The following is a 16,321-nucleotide window of genomic DNA, read 5'->3' as shown; positions in this document are numbered from 1 at the left end:
AAAAATAGATTATATATATGTATATATATATGTAGACCAGAAGGTAAATATGCATTTATATACACTAGAAATAAATATTTTTATCTCACTTCTATTTTGAGATTTTATTTTGTAAGTTTTACACACATGTGTATCCTTATTCTCCCATTGTGTAAAGTCAATTTTTCCTTAGAGAACAGTGTTTGCTTTATATATTATATATTTTTTCATTACGTACATGCTACATTTTTTCCACATTAATTTACTTGCTTTTTGATAACATGCATTTTCCCCTAAAGTCTGATGGTATTTTGTTTCTCTCTGTATAGCTTTGCTCAGACCTCTTTACATTGGTTATAATGTGGCCCTGTTCTCAGGGACCACATTCCTGTCTTTCTTCCTTATTTTATGAGTTCCATTTCAAGGGTCTGCAAATATGACCTGCAGGGCACCTTGCCCAACAAACTCCTATTTTTATAAATAATCTTATTGAAACAGAGCGACAGAGCCACCTGTACCCATTTCCATATTGTCACTGACTGGTCAGTCACATGGCGTCGGATGTTGAAATATTTACTAGCTGTCCCTTTACAGGAAATGTTTGCTCAGCAGTGAGGTACAGAAAAGGGCATGTGAAGGACAGAGAACAGTGTTAGAAGACTGGGGTGGTCGGTGGCGAGCCCCTCGACTCCCCACCTGCAGGAGGGATGCTTCACCAGCGGTGAAGCAGGTCTGCAGGTCTCTCTCTTTCTCTCTCCCTCTTCTATCTCCCCACCTCTCTCAATTTCTCTCTGTCCTATCCAATAGGACTGAAAAAAATGGCTGCCAGGGACAGTGGATTCATAGTGCTGGCAATGAGCCCCAGCAGTAACCCTGAAAGCAAAGAAAGGGAGAAAGAGAGAGAGAGAGAGAGAGAGAGAGAGAGAGAGAGAGAGAGAGAATAGTGTTGGGAACTGGGCGGTAGCACACAGTGGGTTAAGCGCACGTGGTGCAAAGCACAAGTACAGGCAGAAGGATCCCAGTGTGAGCCCCTGGCTCCCCACCTGCAGGGGAATCGATTCACAAGCAGTGAAGCAGGTCTGCTTTCTCTCCCCCTCTCTGTCTTCCCCTCCTCTCTCCATTTTTCTCTGTCTTATCCAACAACTACTATTATAACAATAAAACAAGGGCAGCAAAAGGGAATAAATAAATATAAAAGAAAAAAAAAGAAAAAGAAAAAGAAAACACAATGAGTACCACCTCGGCATGCTTCGCTTCAGACTGTGTCCAGAAACTTTAGGTGTGGAATGATAACCCTTCAGCTTCATTACTCAGGTGAGACCTTTCCTTTCATAGTATTCTCTAATTTCATTCCAGGCGGTTCACTTACTAACAAAGTCTCAAAACCTAGATATAGACCAGTCCCATGAGATAGAGCATATGTTCACACGTATCTATAAACTAGGACAAAATATATATCTGAAAGCAGCAGTACACTAGAGTTTGCAGTGAGTACCCCCCAATACTTCATCTGTACTATTCCAGCCTTTAGGTCCATGATTGTTCAACAATTTGTTTGGCTTTGTATGTTAACTCTCTTTGCAGCCACCAGGTTCCAGATGCCAGCATGATGCTGACCAGATTTCCCTAGAAAGAGGACCCCACCAATGTGTCCTGGAGCTCTGCTTCCCCAGAGCCCTGCCCCACTAGGGAAAGAGAGAGACAGGCTGGGAGTATGGATTGACCTGCCAATACCCATATTCAGCAGGGAAGCAATTACAGAAGCCAGACCTTCTACCTTCTTCACCCCATAATGACCTTGGGTCCATACTCCCAGAGGGATAAAAAATAGGAAAGCTATCAGGGGAGGGGATGGGGATATGGAGATCTGGTGGTGGGAACTGTGTGGAGTTGTACCCCTCTTGTCCTATGGTTTTGTTAATGTCTCCTTTTTAAAAATAAATTAATTAATTAAAAAAGAAAAAGAGAAAATAAAAAAAGAAAAAGAAAGAATAGTGTTAGAAGATATTCCCCAATTTATGTGCCACTAGTCAAGCCAGGCTCTGTGTGTTCTGTCTTTTGTGATTCAATTAATGTCTTTTTTTAAAAAAAAAATTTATTAGGAATTCATGGTTTATAGTCGACAGTAAAATACAATAGTTTGTACATGTGTACCGTTTCTCAGTTTTCCACATAACAATTCATCCCCCACTAGGTCCTCCTCTGCCATCATGTTCCAGGACCTGAACCTCCCCCACCCCCAGAGTCTTTGACTTTGGTGAAGTATGCCAACTCCAGTTCAAGTTCCGCTTTGTGTTTTTCCTTCTATTCTTGTTGTTCAACTTCTGTGTATGAGTGAGATCATCCCATATTCATCCCTCTCTTTCTGACTGATCTCTCTGAATATGATTCCTTCAAGTTCCATCCAGGATGGGGTGAAGGTGAATTCACCATTGTTAATAGCTGAGTAGTATTCCACTATGTATATAGACCACAACTTTGTCAGCCACTCATCTGTTGTTGGACACTTGGGTTGCTTCCAGGTTTTGGCTATTACAAATTGTGCTGCTATGAACATAGGTGTACACAGATTTTTTTTTTGGGTGGGTGGTTTGGTTTCATATTAATGTCTTTGACTCAGGTTGACTTCTTCAAGCATAGGGTGTCTCATTATTTATAGATAGGGAGAGAGACAGAGAGATACCTGCAATACTGATTTATAACTCACAAAACTTTCCCCCTGCTGGTGGATACTGGGGGGTTGACCCTGGGTCCTTGAGCATGACAACCTCTATGCTCATCTGGGTGCCTAGCCCCATTTTTTTAAAAAAACCTATTTGGTGTGCATATCTTATATTTCTCAGAAATGGTATTTTGACACATGGCTTCCTTCTGCCATTATTATCTTTATTTATTTATTGGATAGAGACAGCCAGAAATTGAGAGGGAAGGGAGTGATAAAGGAGAGAGACAGGGAGACAAAGAGACACCTGCAGCCCTGCTTCAGCACTGGCAAACCTTTCCCCCTGCAGGTGGGGACCGCAGCCTCAAACCCTGGTCCTTGTGCATGCGCACTCTACCGGGTGCACCGCCACCCGGCCCGATAAATCTTGAACCTTGTTGCTTAGCAACCTTATCAGGATATGTGTCGCTAGGGGTCAACTGCTCCCATCAGGTTTTCCTGCCAAGCACCTGCTACTTGGTCTCATTCCCACACGTCCTCCTGGTGGCATGTCAGACTTGCCAACTAGTTGCCTTTCTACGACCTCGTTATGCTGTCCGGGGACTCTTCTGACTTGGCACATGTTAAGAACATTAACTCACTCTTATCTCACTCATTCATTTTCTACCACTCATTGTAGAAGATTTAGCCCATGTATCTCTTCTACAGAGAGATACTTTAGAGCTTTTACATGCCTTGAGTGACCAGCCACTTGCCCTCCAACACAGGAGGAGTGTGACACATGTCCCCAGCATTAATCGTAATGTGCTGAGTTCCTGTTAACGGCTATTTTCACATCCGAGCCTATGAGCTCCAGGGAGAGGGCATTGTGATTATGTTTCTATGCTACTCAGACAATTTCAAACAAAGCCTTGGAACAAAACTTTCTGTTGAAAAAAAACAAAAAAAGGGATTTCTTTCTTTTCTTTTCTTTATTGGGGGGATTCATGGTTTTCAGTCCACAGTAAAATACACCAGTTAGCACATGCTTCTCAGTTTTCCTCATAACATTCTAGCCCACCACCTAGGTCCTCCTCCACCATCTTGCTTCAGGTCCTGAATACACCCTCACCCCCAGAGTCCTTTACTTTGGTGCAATACACCAGTTCCTGTTCAAGTTCTGCTTTGTGTTTTCCCTTCTGTTCTTATTTTTCAGCTTCTGTCCATGAGTGAGATCATCCCATCTTCATCCTTCTCCTTCTGGCTGATCTCACTTCACATGATTCCTTCAAGCTCTATCCAAGATGAGGTGAAGGAGGTGAATTTATTTATTTTTTTTAATTGCTACCATTGTTCTCGCTGAGGCTCAGTCTTGTACGAAGAATCCACCACTTCTAGAGGTCATCGCCCCCTTTTTGTAATAGGGCAGAGAGAATCTGAGAAGGGCATGGGAGACAGGGAGAGAAAGAGAGACTCTGCAGCTCTTGGCAACTTCTGCGGTTAACCAGGTGCTCTGTCTCCCCTGTTTTTCTTTTTAGATGGACTGTAAGCTGACAAATCTGAACCAATTGTAAACAAGTGCAAATCTTGTTACTATACCCTGATAAATTGAATGCTTGAAGTGTTTTGTTTGTTTGTTTGGAACAGTCCAGGAAAGGGGTCAGGCAGGGACACACCTGATTAAACACTCACATGACAATGAACAAGGATAGGGCCAGGTGGTGGTGCACCTGGTTAAAAGCACATTTACAATGCACAAGGACCCAGGTTTGAGCCCCTGGCCCCCACCTGCAGGGAGAAAGCTTCGCAAGTGGTGAAGCAGGGCTGCAGGTGTCTCTCTGTCTCTCTCCCTTTCTATCACCCTACCCTCTCAATTTCTGTCTCTGTCCAATAAATAAGTAAACAAAATAAAATAAGTGGGGGGCAGGTGGTGGTGCACACATTACAGTGCCCAACAACCCAGGTTCAAGCCTCTGATCTCCACCTGTAGGGTGTTGGGGTGGGGAGCTCAATGAGTGTTAAAGCAAGGCTTCGGGTGTCTCACTCTGTCTCTTTCGCTCTCTGTATCCCATTCTTCTCAATTTATCTGTCCCTAGCCAATAATAAATAAAATTAAAAAATATTTTTTTTAAAAGTCCTGGAAAAAAAAAAAAAGCAACAGGTCAGCAAGAGGAAAAGCAGAACTTGAGAGCCATTAAAGTGTCCAGAGTACAGGAGAATGCAACCCCACAGTCCAGCTTCCCCTCTGGAGAAGCCTCTCTCAACCTCATAGCCAAGGACGCCCGCAGTTCGGGCTGTCAATCACAACTGAACTGAAGGCGGAGCTCAGGGAGACCACGCCCCCCAGTCGGCCTGGGCGGAGCCGGCACCGCGCATGCTCTCTGCGGGCGGAAGAAACCAGCCCTCTGGGCCTGCGCGCCGAGTCGGCCGCCGCCTCTGCCAACGCGGTGGGCACAGGTGCTCGGCCTCCGGGGCGGAATGGTCCCACGCTGCCAGGTAAGGGTGGCGGGCACCCTCAGGTGCACAGAGCCACCTCGACACACACCTTGGCCCTCGATCACGGGGTTCGAGTGACAGCACTAGCAGACGGGGCACCCCGGACCTTTGCCTGCTGCTTCTCAGGTCGCTTTAAGGTTTGGTGGAGACACTGTTTCGGTGCAAAGAGAAAAGCACTCACCGGGCATTTCTGCCAAGGAGTCGATCCCATCTGTGCATCTGCAAAGCCCCGATTGCTTGCCAGGCTCCGATTTTATACCACCACCACCACCCCCCCCAAGAGAACTGGCACCCGTGACAGGTGCTCGCCGGGCTGCCCCAGGTGCCCGGGCAACAGCTCTGCTCTGCCCCGGGACGCACCGGTTCCTCCAGTATGTCGCTCTCCGCCTTTGCATGTTGTGTAACTTAATCCCGGGGCCGCTGCGCTCGGTGAAATGGCGACAGGAGCTGAAGGTCAGGGGACAGCCCTGAACCCTGGTCGCCTTGCACTTCGTGGGTCGTTGGTGCCATTTTGGGGTTTTTTTTTTTTGTTTTTTTTTTTTTGGTTTGTTCTTGTTTTTGTTTTTGACTCAGACCGTTGACGCACTTGTGAAGGGGACGGTTGATAAAAAGTGGTAGGGTGTTAACATCAAGTAGCGACTTAATCCGGGGTTTCTGAGAAGGTGTTTTTAGGATTTTAATTGTGGTGTATTTCCATTTATGAAACTAAGAAATGTCTAGAAATTGTGCTGTAGAAAAACCTGTCAAAATTTGAAATTTGTAGACCTATTGAACTTTTTTTTTTTTGTGGGGGGGAGGAAGGGGGCATTTGATTTTCTTTAACTTCCGAGGTTTGGCTTTTATTGAAGATTAATTTGAGAGACGGGGAACTAGGGCTAATCAGAAAAGCATTCTAAGTGGTTTTGTTGTTTGTGTGTGTGTGTTTGTATTCGGTGCGTGATTTCACCACCCAGCTGACCTTTTCATCCCGAGGGGCGGGGACCACAGTAGCGAGCTCTTAGCCCCGGTGCATGGACACCCCACACTCAGGTGCGGACCTGTAGCTTAGCAGGCCTCATCCCTTACCAGGTGAGGTATCTTCTGACCAGCGTGAGTTATTGTTAAAGACTTGTTTTATTATAATTTTTTCTTTCTTTCCTTTCAGGTTGAAGTGTTGTATTTTGCAAGAAGTGCTGAAATAGTAGGAGCTCGTTCAGAGACCATTTCTGTGCCCCAAGAAATAAAAGCCTTGCAGCTGTGGAATGAGATAGAAACTCGACATCCGGGGTAGTTAAATATGAATGTGATGCATATGGTTAACACTTTTTTAACATATCAAAATGTACAAAAGTGTAAATAAATGAAGTTATTTCTACACTTAACATCAAAAAGGTCATTAGTTGTATTTTTTTTTTCCCCTGAAACTACTCCCAAAAGCTTAGATTCCTGTAGTGGACAGATGTCTAATTTTTTTTAATGTATTTTTAACTTTATTTTATTTGATAGGACAGAGAGAAGAGGACGATAGGGACAGAGAGAGACAGAAAGACACCTGCAGTCCTGCTTCACTAGTGAAGCTTCTCCTTGCAGGTAGGAACCAGGGACTTGAACCTGGGTCCCTGTGTACTATAATGTGTGTGCTTAGCCAGGTGCAACACCACCCAGCCCCCAGATGTCTAAAATCTTAAGGTTAATGAGAGCTAACTAAGAAGTACATGAGCTGGAATACTCCTAAAGGAACTTGGGTGTATTAACTTTTTTAATCTAATTTTTTGGTGTATTAACTTTTATAATTTACTCAGTATTGAAAAATAGTTTTTGTTCCTTAACATTAAATGAAATGGAGACAAATTGTTAAAAATGTGTGCTTTAAACTTTAATGCCCAGCCCTTTCTTTTAGAACTCCACATAGAAATTTCTAAGATTAGGTGAAAAAGAAAGATAAGCCCTAGTTGTTGTTGAATTTGAGTTTTTGCAGCGTTTGTTTTTTTTTCCCCCTCTGGCTTTTGTAAATCTCTCATTTTGCTTGCATTGTTCTTATATTAGGTCCTTTTTGTAGCAAAGTATCAAAGTCACTTATTTAAAGCTAAGTTGCTACGGATATGTAACTTGGAAACCTTTGTGTTCTGTAAAAAGTATTCCACTGTGGGCAGAAGAGATAGTATAAAGGTTATGCAAAAAAGACTTTCAAACCTGAGGCTCCAAAGTCCCAGGTTCAGACCTCAGCATTACCATAAATCAGAATTGAGCAGTGCTGTGGTTAAAAGAAGAAGAAGAAAAAGTAGTCCACATTATCTACTAAAAAAAAAAAAAAATCTCCTATTTGATTTCCTGTCTGTAAGTTGAATGTAGGTATCAATGACCAGAGAGTATTGCTTAGCTCTGGCTGATGAAACTGGGACGTTGTAGCAAATCTTCTATAAGCACTCCACTCTCTCCTCCGCCCTTGTGTTGCTCTGAAAGTTCCCTGACAGTGCAATATTGTGACACCTGTATGCTAGTTGATTTACCTTTACCTTCTTCCGGTTGGAGACACTGGGCTAATCGTGCCTGATTGTGCTCTGTAATACTAGTACACTTCGAAGGCTTCTGGGAAAGACACCTGCTGATTATGCATGTTTTTCCTTTTCTTTTGACCTGAATGGTGTCTACTGTCTAGACTGTATTCATTCATTCATTTACTTGTTTATTTTATGAAGTCAAGGCCTCACACATATACAATTGTTTCTCTCCCTGGCCATTCTTCTTCTTCCTCTTCATTCAGATGAGAAAGAAAGAGGAAGACACTTTGCTCAAAACTTCCTTCCAGGCTGTGGCAGTCCTATATGGGGTGCTGCGGCCTGGACCCCATGTGGCTAGACAGACACCTGGCCAAGTGAGATATCTTCCTGGCCTTGTGTGTTTTGAATAAGTTGCTTAGTTCCCCAAGACGCACAATACGCAGTAGAAAGCCTTTCATAATTTACTGTGTTCTCTGTGGTGTGTTTTTCAAAGTACATGTTCTTTCTTTACACAAGATGAGGCAGATTAATAATTTATCACCTGGCCCTTCAGAAATACATTATGTTTAAGCCTGGCCCCCCACTATATTGAAAAAAATAAGAACAACTTTGCTGTTATGGTGTTTCACTCTCTAAAAAACAAAAAATGGGGTGGGGGGAGGCCAGGCGGTGGCGCACCTGATTAAACAGACACACTACAGTACGCAAGGATCCAGGTTCAAGCCCCTGAGCCATACCTTCAGGGAGAAAGCTTCACGAATGGTGAAGTAGAGCTGCAGGTGTCTCTCTTTCTCTCTCCCATTCTATCTCCCTCTCCCCTCTCAGTTTCTCTGTCTCTATCCAATAACAACTAAATACAAATAAAAAATAAAATGAAAAAAAGTTTGTAAGTAAAATAAATAAAGAAAAAAAATTTTAAAGTATATTTATGTAAGAGTTCTCATTGCCAATGAAGGACTTTGAGGCCTAATACACCATCTATTTCTCTAATGCTGAAATGATTTTTTTTTTTAACCTTCAGATTGGCTGATGTGAAGAATCAGGTGATATTTGCTGTCCGTCAAGAATATGTCGAGCTTGGAGATCAACTCCTCCTCCTTCAACCAGGAGACGAAATTGCCATTATCCCTCCCATTAGTGGAGGGTAGCAGGACTTATGAACCACCTGGGTACGTAAAATATGTGTCTTTAGCCAGCCTAGTGGAGATGTGCCTTACAGAAGATAATTTCTCCCTTCTCTCTCGCTCTCTCTCGCTCTCTCTCTCTGTGTGTGTGTGTGTGTGTGTGTCTGTGGTTTAATGATTCTGTTTATTCTTCCTATTAAAGCTTATAGATGCAAGCAGACACAAAAATACCTACCTATCATTCTACCAATTCTGTTGCAAGCAGTTTAAGTTAATGTTGGCTGAATATGTTCATCTATATTCACTTATTACAGGAAGAGATTAATATGATCTGGCTATGCCTTCAGCACAGTGCTGGGCATTGGAGTATGAATATCTCTGTTGTTGAAGGAGGAAAAATTCAAACTGGAATTCACAGTTGACACATATTGTGGGAAGCCTGATCTTTGAATTCAGATCATTGCACTCTCTGCTAATTTAAGTAACCACACTGAATACAACTGAGCAATAACTCCCCTAGGCACAGTGAAATGTAGAAAACCCATTGTAGCCCAAAGCAAAGCAATCATTATGCCTGGGGGGAACAAAAAGGTATCATTTTGCAGGTAAAGAGAAGTGCCTTGCTGCAGTTGTACTGCAGGTAGTTTCATGACTCAGTTTAGCTTTCAAACACCACCACGTTTGAGTGTGTGCATTTGAGTAGGATGTTGTACAAGACTACTTTTCAGTCTAGTCGAGAGAGCAGAACACTTCTCAGCTTTGATTTGTAGTGCTACTGGGAACTGAATCTTGCATCTAGGGCCTGACACTGAAGGATTTGAATGGTCCTGTGATCGAACACATGGCGGTATCTCTCAGGCTCTGTCACGTGATTTTAGAAGCTGTTTATATCCTTATGCAGTCAAGCTGTGGGAATTGATACAACTTGACACTCAAATACAATGTTTGCATTGGCTATGTCCTATTGCAGAAAAGGAGATACATGAAATCCAGGTGGGTGGGGGCCAGACAGTGGTGCGCCTGGTTGAGCTCACACATTACCATGCATAAGGACCTGGGTTCAAGCCCCACTCCGCACCTGCAGGGGGGACACTTCACAAGTGGCGAACTAGGTCTGCAAGTGTCTGTCTTTACCTTTCTGTCTCTCCTTCCCCTCTCAACTTCTCTCTGTCCTACCCAATAAAGTAGAAAATAATAATGATAATAATAAAATAAATGGCCATCAGGAACAGTGGATTCATAGTGCTGGCACTGAGCTTCAGTGATAACCCTGGTAGCAATAAAAATAAAAAAAAAATTAAAAACTAAAAAGAGGAAATCCAGGCACATGTGCTGGATGGAGCATCTGGAAGTCAGGATAACTGTGCTTTCCTTGTCAGTAAGTGGCAATGACCATAGGCTTTAGGAACAGTCTGTGGTTGGAATCAACTTGAGTCCTCAGCTCTGCTTTGTCCTCTCAGCTCTTGCAATTTGGATGAAACGCTACAGGATTTGTCATGAAACCCAGAGTCCTCATGACCTGCAAGGTGCACTCTTCCTTGCAGCCTTAGCCCAGCCTTCTCTCCCTTGCTCCTGGCCACTAGTCCTTACCTCAGATTCTGGAGCATCCAAGCTCTTCCCTGTCCCATAAGCCTTGGCAAATGTTACTTCCCATGTCTACCCAGGGGCCTGACTCCCTCTTTTTCTACAAAACTGTTTTCTTATTTTGCAACCTTTAAATATTACCACTTGAGAGAGACCTTCCAGGATCTTCTAATCTCAAATAATTCTTTCCTCAGTTTCCTTGCTCTGTCTGAGCAGCCTGTTACTTTTATTTTATCCATGTTTGTAATTCTTTTTTTTTTTTTTTTGCCTTCAGGGTTATCACTGGGGCTTGGTGCCAGCACTATGAATCCACTGCTCCTGGAGGCTATTTTTCCCATTTTGTTGCCCTTGTGGTTATTATTGTTATTGTTATTATAGCTATTGTTGTTGGGCAGGACAGAGAGAAATCAAGAGAGAGGAGGGGAAGATAGAGAAGAGGAGAGAAAGACACCTGCAGACCTGCTTCACCGATTGTGAAGTGACTCCCCTGCAGGTGGGGCGCTGGGGGCTTAAACCGGGATCCATAAGCTGTCCTTGCACTTCGCGCCATGTGCGCTTAACCAGCTGTGCTCCCACCTGGCCCTCCATGTTTGTAATTCTTACTTATTGCTCTCTCCCATTGCAACTTAAGCATCTGGAGTGCTAGAGCCAGTGTCTTTTGTTCCCATGTCTATAACCAGTTGTCTGGTGGGATAGTGCTTGGGCCTTGGTGAGTGTGTACCAAGCATTGGATGAATGTAAGGAGAGCTGGAGGGCAGGGGACTTAGCACAGCCCTTGGCCAGCAGGCAGGCAGCTGACTCCCTTATTTCCTCTGTTATGCAGCTGAGGTGGTGCCTGGTTGTGAACCCAGCTCTAGTGTTTCTCTCTCCTTTGTGGTTAAAGGGAAGAGGCAGGTGTGGGGTGGCAGCGGTGATGTGGTGATTGGCTGGCGGGGAGGAGCATATGGACAAAGGGAGTGTTGTGACAAGCACAGCTGGGTGGGACACGGGAGAGCGGTGGTCTCAGCACATTTCTGATCACACTCATTCATCAGAAGTTTCATTGACTTCGAGATTTTCAAAGTGATCTTTAGACAGATCTTTATGCTGCCTGTGTAGTCTGTGAGATAACTTACATCCTGAGTGATGCTGCTATTGGTCCATCCCATTTTGTTTCATGCTCGAATCATTAGATGTATTTATAAATATATGGAGACCTTATGATTTTAAACGTGCTCGCCCGTATGAGATCAAATCATACCTGCTGATACATCTAAGGTAGAAAAAATAGAAATCAAAATGCAGCCTATGAGCTGAGTGTTTTGCTTCTAGTCCCAATGGTCAGACTTAATAATGTCTTCGTTCTAGGAATGATGCGAATGATGTGGGAGAAGAAGGTAAAGATAGTATAACGTTTACTGCTGATAAGTTATCGGTAGAGGAAGCCTCACAGCTGGTGATTTCTCCACTCTGTGGTGCCGTTACCCTGTTTGTAGGTGAGTTGTCACTTTCACAGAATCTCGACTATACCCAGCAATAGATGCTGGCAAATGTTTCCACATCCAGTGTTGATAATCAGGATTACAAGAGGTTGAGTAGTAAGTCACGATGATTCTTTGTGAGCAGCAGCAGTTTTTATAGTTTATATTTTGTTTTTAATAGCCTTCAAATCAGCCTATTTTAAAAGCATGAAAAAAGAGTGAATACTATGCTTTTCTAGATAGTGAAGAAAAAAATGGCAATTATAACTTAATGAGTACAATGCTTCCTTTTTGTGTTTCAAATACTAGCTATTAGAAAAGAAATATATATTTTTTATTTTATTTTACTTTAAAAAAATTTTTATTGCCATGAGGGTTATTGCTGGGGCTCATTGCTGGCACTATGAATCTATCACTCACAGAGGCCATTTTTCTCCTCTTTTTAAAAACTTACTTATTTTTTTTATTATATGGGAGAGGTAGGCATTGAGAGGGGAAGGGGAGACAGAGAGGGAAAGAGAAAGAGAGATGCCTGCAGGCCTTTTACTGTTCATGAAGTCTACCCCCTGCAGGTGGGGAGTGGTAATGTGTGTTCTCAGTCAGGTGTGCCGTGCCTGCCCCCCCATACATATCTTCATTTGTCATGAGTATTTTCAGTATATTGGCCTAATGTCATTTTTGTTTCCTTCTCTTTATCCTAATTATCTTATTTTTCTGATCACATTCATTTGTCAAAAGTTTCATTCACTTAGAAATTTTCAAAGGAGTTTTTAGATAAATCTGTATGTATATAGTATATGTATAAAGTATGTATAAATCTGTATGTATAAAGTATATGCTATTTCTATTAAGAGAGAAATCTGTTTTATTTTATTTTCTAGGGACAACAAGAAACAACTTTGAAGGGAAAAAAGTCATTACTTTAGAATATGAAGCATATGTGCCAATGGCTGAAAATGAAGTCAAAAAAATTTGCAGTGACATTAGACAAAAATGGCCGGTCAAACATATAGCAGTGTTCCACAGACTTGGGTATGGTCTTCCTATTTAATTTAGCAGTTAGGTGTGGCTGTTAGTTCATCTTTGTGCCAATCTAATTCAGGAATGTTTTACGGGAATCCTATGATCATGAGAGTAAAGTTTGTGTATTATTCTGGGTGACCATGGATCATAGTGACAGGAAACACACACACACACACACACACACACACACACACACACGCTTGTTTGGGAAACACTTGACAGATGCTAACAAATTTACCATAACCTCAGTAGTCCCTGTGCTAAATCCAAGTGTGTTGAATTACTGTTTCCTAACCAGACTGATACGTAAAGCCGAGCAGAACTGAATGTTTACTTTTCAGCATGTTTCTCTGGAAATACATTTTCATTGATCTCCTAGGCTCTTTCATGCATAAATTCACAAGATACTAAGTTTTCTTTTTCTCATTTTCTTAAAGCTTAGTTCCAGTATCAGAAGCCAGTGTAATTATTGCTGTGTCCTCAGCCCACAGGGCTGCATCGCTTGAAGCTGTGAATTACGCCATTGATACTTTAAAAGCCAAGGTGCCCATATGGAAAAAGGTGGGAGAAGCAAATCTCTAACTTTGCTATTTGGGCATCATTTTTCTCAGAAATGGTTTCTGATGTTGCCAGGGCCTTTGATATATGTGATTTCACTCCTCTGGATGACATTTTCAGAGAAAAGGAGAGAGACACATCATATCACTAAAGCTTCCTCCAATATCATAGTGGTCACTTGTGCTAGAACTCAGCCTGGACCACATACATGGCAAGTCAGAAACCCAACTGGCTGAGCTCTCTCTCTGGCCCTTTCTCAGGAATTTTAAAGGAAAAGGCATGAATGCATAGAGAATTTGTATACATGGACTTTCCCTAACTTGGAGAATCTTATTTTCATCTTCTGTGAAATAAGATGTTTATGGAATAACTCCTTTCCAAAGATCTGTGTGCAGTCACTAATTTCACTGTTCATAGAGATATTCCTGCGTATGCATACATGCATGCATACACACATACATACATACATGTAGAAATGTTGAAGTATGATGTGCTTAGAAAGAAGAAAGTATTTCAATCGAGAGATCTTCTATTTCCCTATATAATCTTACCCAGAAGGTATCCTGCCATGGCCCCAGATGGAAGTATTGTTTATATCCATTACCTAGCACCCAGGGAGGGCTGGTGTTATTAGCCCGTCAGTCCCAAAGCCCATAGATATTAAGGTACTCTAGATTAAGTGGCATCATTTTCCATTTGTTAAATTTGTTTTTATTCTCTGCAGTCATCCCCCACATTTTAACAATTTCTAGGTTACTTACACTACCTAGTATAGTATAAATGGCTAGGTAGACAACTCTTGCTACATTATTCTGGGGTCATGACAAGAAAAGAATGTCTACATGTGTAACTATCCAGGGCTAAAGACCTACATAACAGGAATTTTCTCCCTGTGAGCAGATCTGCTCAGGAATCACAGGAGAACTGACAAGACTCCACAGTGGTCCTGCACCTTGAATAAGGCCTTCCTGTCTTATTCCCTACTTTGTTGGGAGCCTTGAAGTGCAGAAAACACATGTACTCATTTTTCAGCTTTTATTGCCCTGTACAAATGCTTGGAGGATTGTTAGGAGGAAGAGCAGATTTCAGTCGTTGAGCTAGCCACTGGCTTGATCTTTTCACATATATTTTGCACTTACTAAAATGCTCTGTGTTCTGTGTTTTAGGAAATCTATGAAGAATCATCATCATCTTGGAAAAGAAACAAAGAATGCTTTTGGGCAACCAGTGATTGAGTTGCTTCTGTTACATGGCGCTCGAAATTTAAATTAGTTAACCGGCATCTTTGATCACATTCTAACTTTAGTCTTCTCCAGAAATTAAGATGAAACATAATCTCTTTTGTTGTTGTTGTTTGTTTGTTTGTTTTTACCAGAGCACTGCTTAGCTCTGGTTTATGGTGGTGCCGGGGTTTGAACCTGAGACTTTGGAGCCTCAGGCATGGAAATCTGTTTGCATAACCATTATGCTATCTACCCCTGCCTGAAACACAGTCTCTTAAGCTATACCAGTGGGACGAAAGGAAGGACAAAAGGGGAAATAAATGGTTGGGACTTAAACACACACCAACTTTAGGAAAGAAATGAACGAATAATTGAAACATGAAGAGAGATGTCTGTGGAGACATTTCATTTTTAGCTTAGTCACTCATTCCTGACCTAGAGATAAAACGGGATGGGGGAGAGCACAGTGGTTATGCAAAGAGACTCCCATGCCCAGAGGGTCCAAAGCCCCAGGGCCAAGCAGCCCGAGCTGAACCAAGCAGCACTCTTCGGCCCTGTGAGTTTCTAAACAACTCCTGTTTGTACTCCGAGGGTGCTGAGGCAATTACTCACCATGTCTCCCAGTTCATCAGGATAATACCGTGGAAAGGATGCCACTTGCAGACCACCAGGATGTGTGTGTCTTCTCCTGGGTTGCCGGATCAGGTCTCTGCCCCCCTGATAACAGGACCTCCCTGCTGCTGCTCCAGCCTCCGGGGACAGTAGCAATGGGGACTCACAGTTGCTTTTGGTGAGCCTGAGGGGATCCTCCCCTCCCCTGCCTTCCCCTCCCAACAGCAGTCTTTTTGTTAATAAAACCTGGACTGGAGGCGGTGCCTCATCTGGCTAACTGCCGGACTGTTAGCAGCTGCTCTGAAGTAGATGCAGGCTTTCAGCCCCAGGAATCTCTCCTTAAATTCCTCTTTGCCCATGAGTCACACACGTTTGCACTTTCTTCTCAGGTGATCCTCTTTGCTATTCCTAGTTGATGAGGGAGAGGGAGACTGGGCAGCTGTGGCTAGTCTGTAGCCCTGCCTCTGGAGCCCTGTGTACTCATCGTATTCCCTGACTGAGCTGTAAATGGAAGTCGCCTCATACTGAAGTCTGGGCCTGTCCTCACTGACTTTAGTTGTATCAGAGAGCCTACGTCCGGTTTCCCGTCCCACATCCAGTGATGTCACTGTTACCCGGATATGTTACGGGGATGTTAGCAGAACTGGAAAGTATAAAAAGTTATCCTCTATCCTCAGGCCAGGGAGGTAGGTCAGGTCTCTCAGTGCACCAGCTTGCATTCCCAAGGCCTGAAATACTGCACTTTGTAGCTGAGCTGAGTAATATTCTGATTCTCTCCTCGCTCATTCTCTGTCTCATAATAATGTCTTTATCAAATCCTTTTAATTTCATATATTTTTAATGTGTGTATGTAAATAAACATGATTTATAAAGTTTAGAAACTGGTTTTCTGTTTTTAAAAACTTAGTGGTAATATCAAAATTTCTATAAAATGAGACTTTGAGGTTTTATAACCTATGATCTTACTGTAATGTGTATTATAGTGCATTATTAGTGAATATGCAGTTCTCAAACCTGGAATACTACTAGCATGGGTAGTCTTTAATTATTATTAGAAACAAAGAAATTTAGAGGGGAGAGGGAGATAGAGAGGGAAAGAGACACTGGCAGCCCTGCTTCAGCACTCGTGAAGCTTTTCTTC

At 42.7% G+C, this 16,321-nt stretch overlaps 1 protein-coding gene across 1 annotated transcript; it reads left to right on the top strand.

The window, feature by feature from the left end:
• Positions 1-5,522: 5,522 nt before the first annotated feature.
• On the top strand, positions 5,523-16,061 carry MOCS2 (molybdenum cofactor synthesis 2). Its single transcript, XM_007518902.3, has 7 exons — positions 5,523-5,608; positions 6,261-6,382; positions 8,618-8,765; positions 11,652-11,779; positions 12,646-12,796; positions 13,225-13,348; positions 14,512-16,061. Exons 3-7 carry the CDS (start codon positions 8,665-8,667, stop codon positions 14,578-14,580), a joined length of 573 nt encoding a protein of 190 aa, XP_007518964.1. The 5' UTR covers positions 5,523-5,608; positions 6,261-6,382; positions 8,618-8,664; the 3' UTR covers positions 14,581-16,061.
• Positions 16,062-16,321: the final 260 nt, after the last annotated feature.

This window comes from Erinaceus europaeus, chromosome 5, assembly GCF_950295315.1.
Source record: "Erinaceus europaeus chromosome 5, mEriEur2.1, whole genome shotgun sequence".
Lineage (NCBI taxonomy): Eukaryota > Metazoa > Chordata > Mammalia > Eulipotyphla > Erinaceidae > Erinaceus > Erinaceus europaeus.
This window is presented reverse-complemented; position numbering and strand designations above follow the sequence as displayed.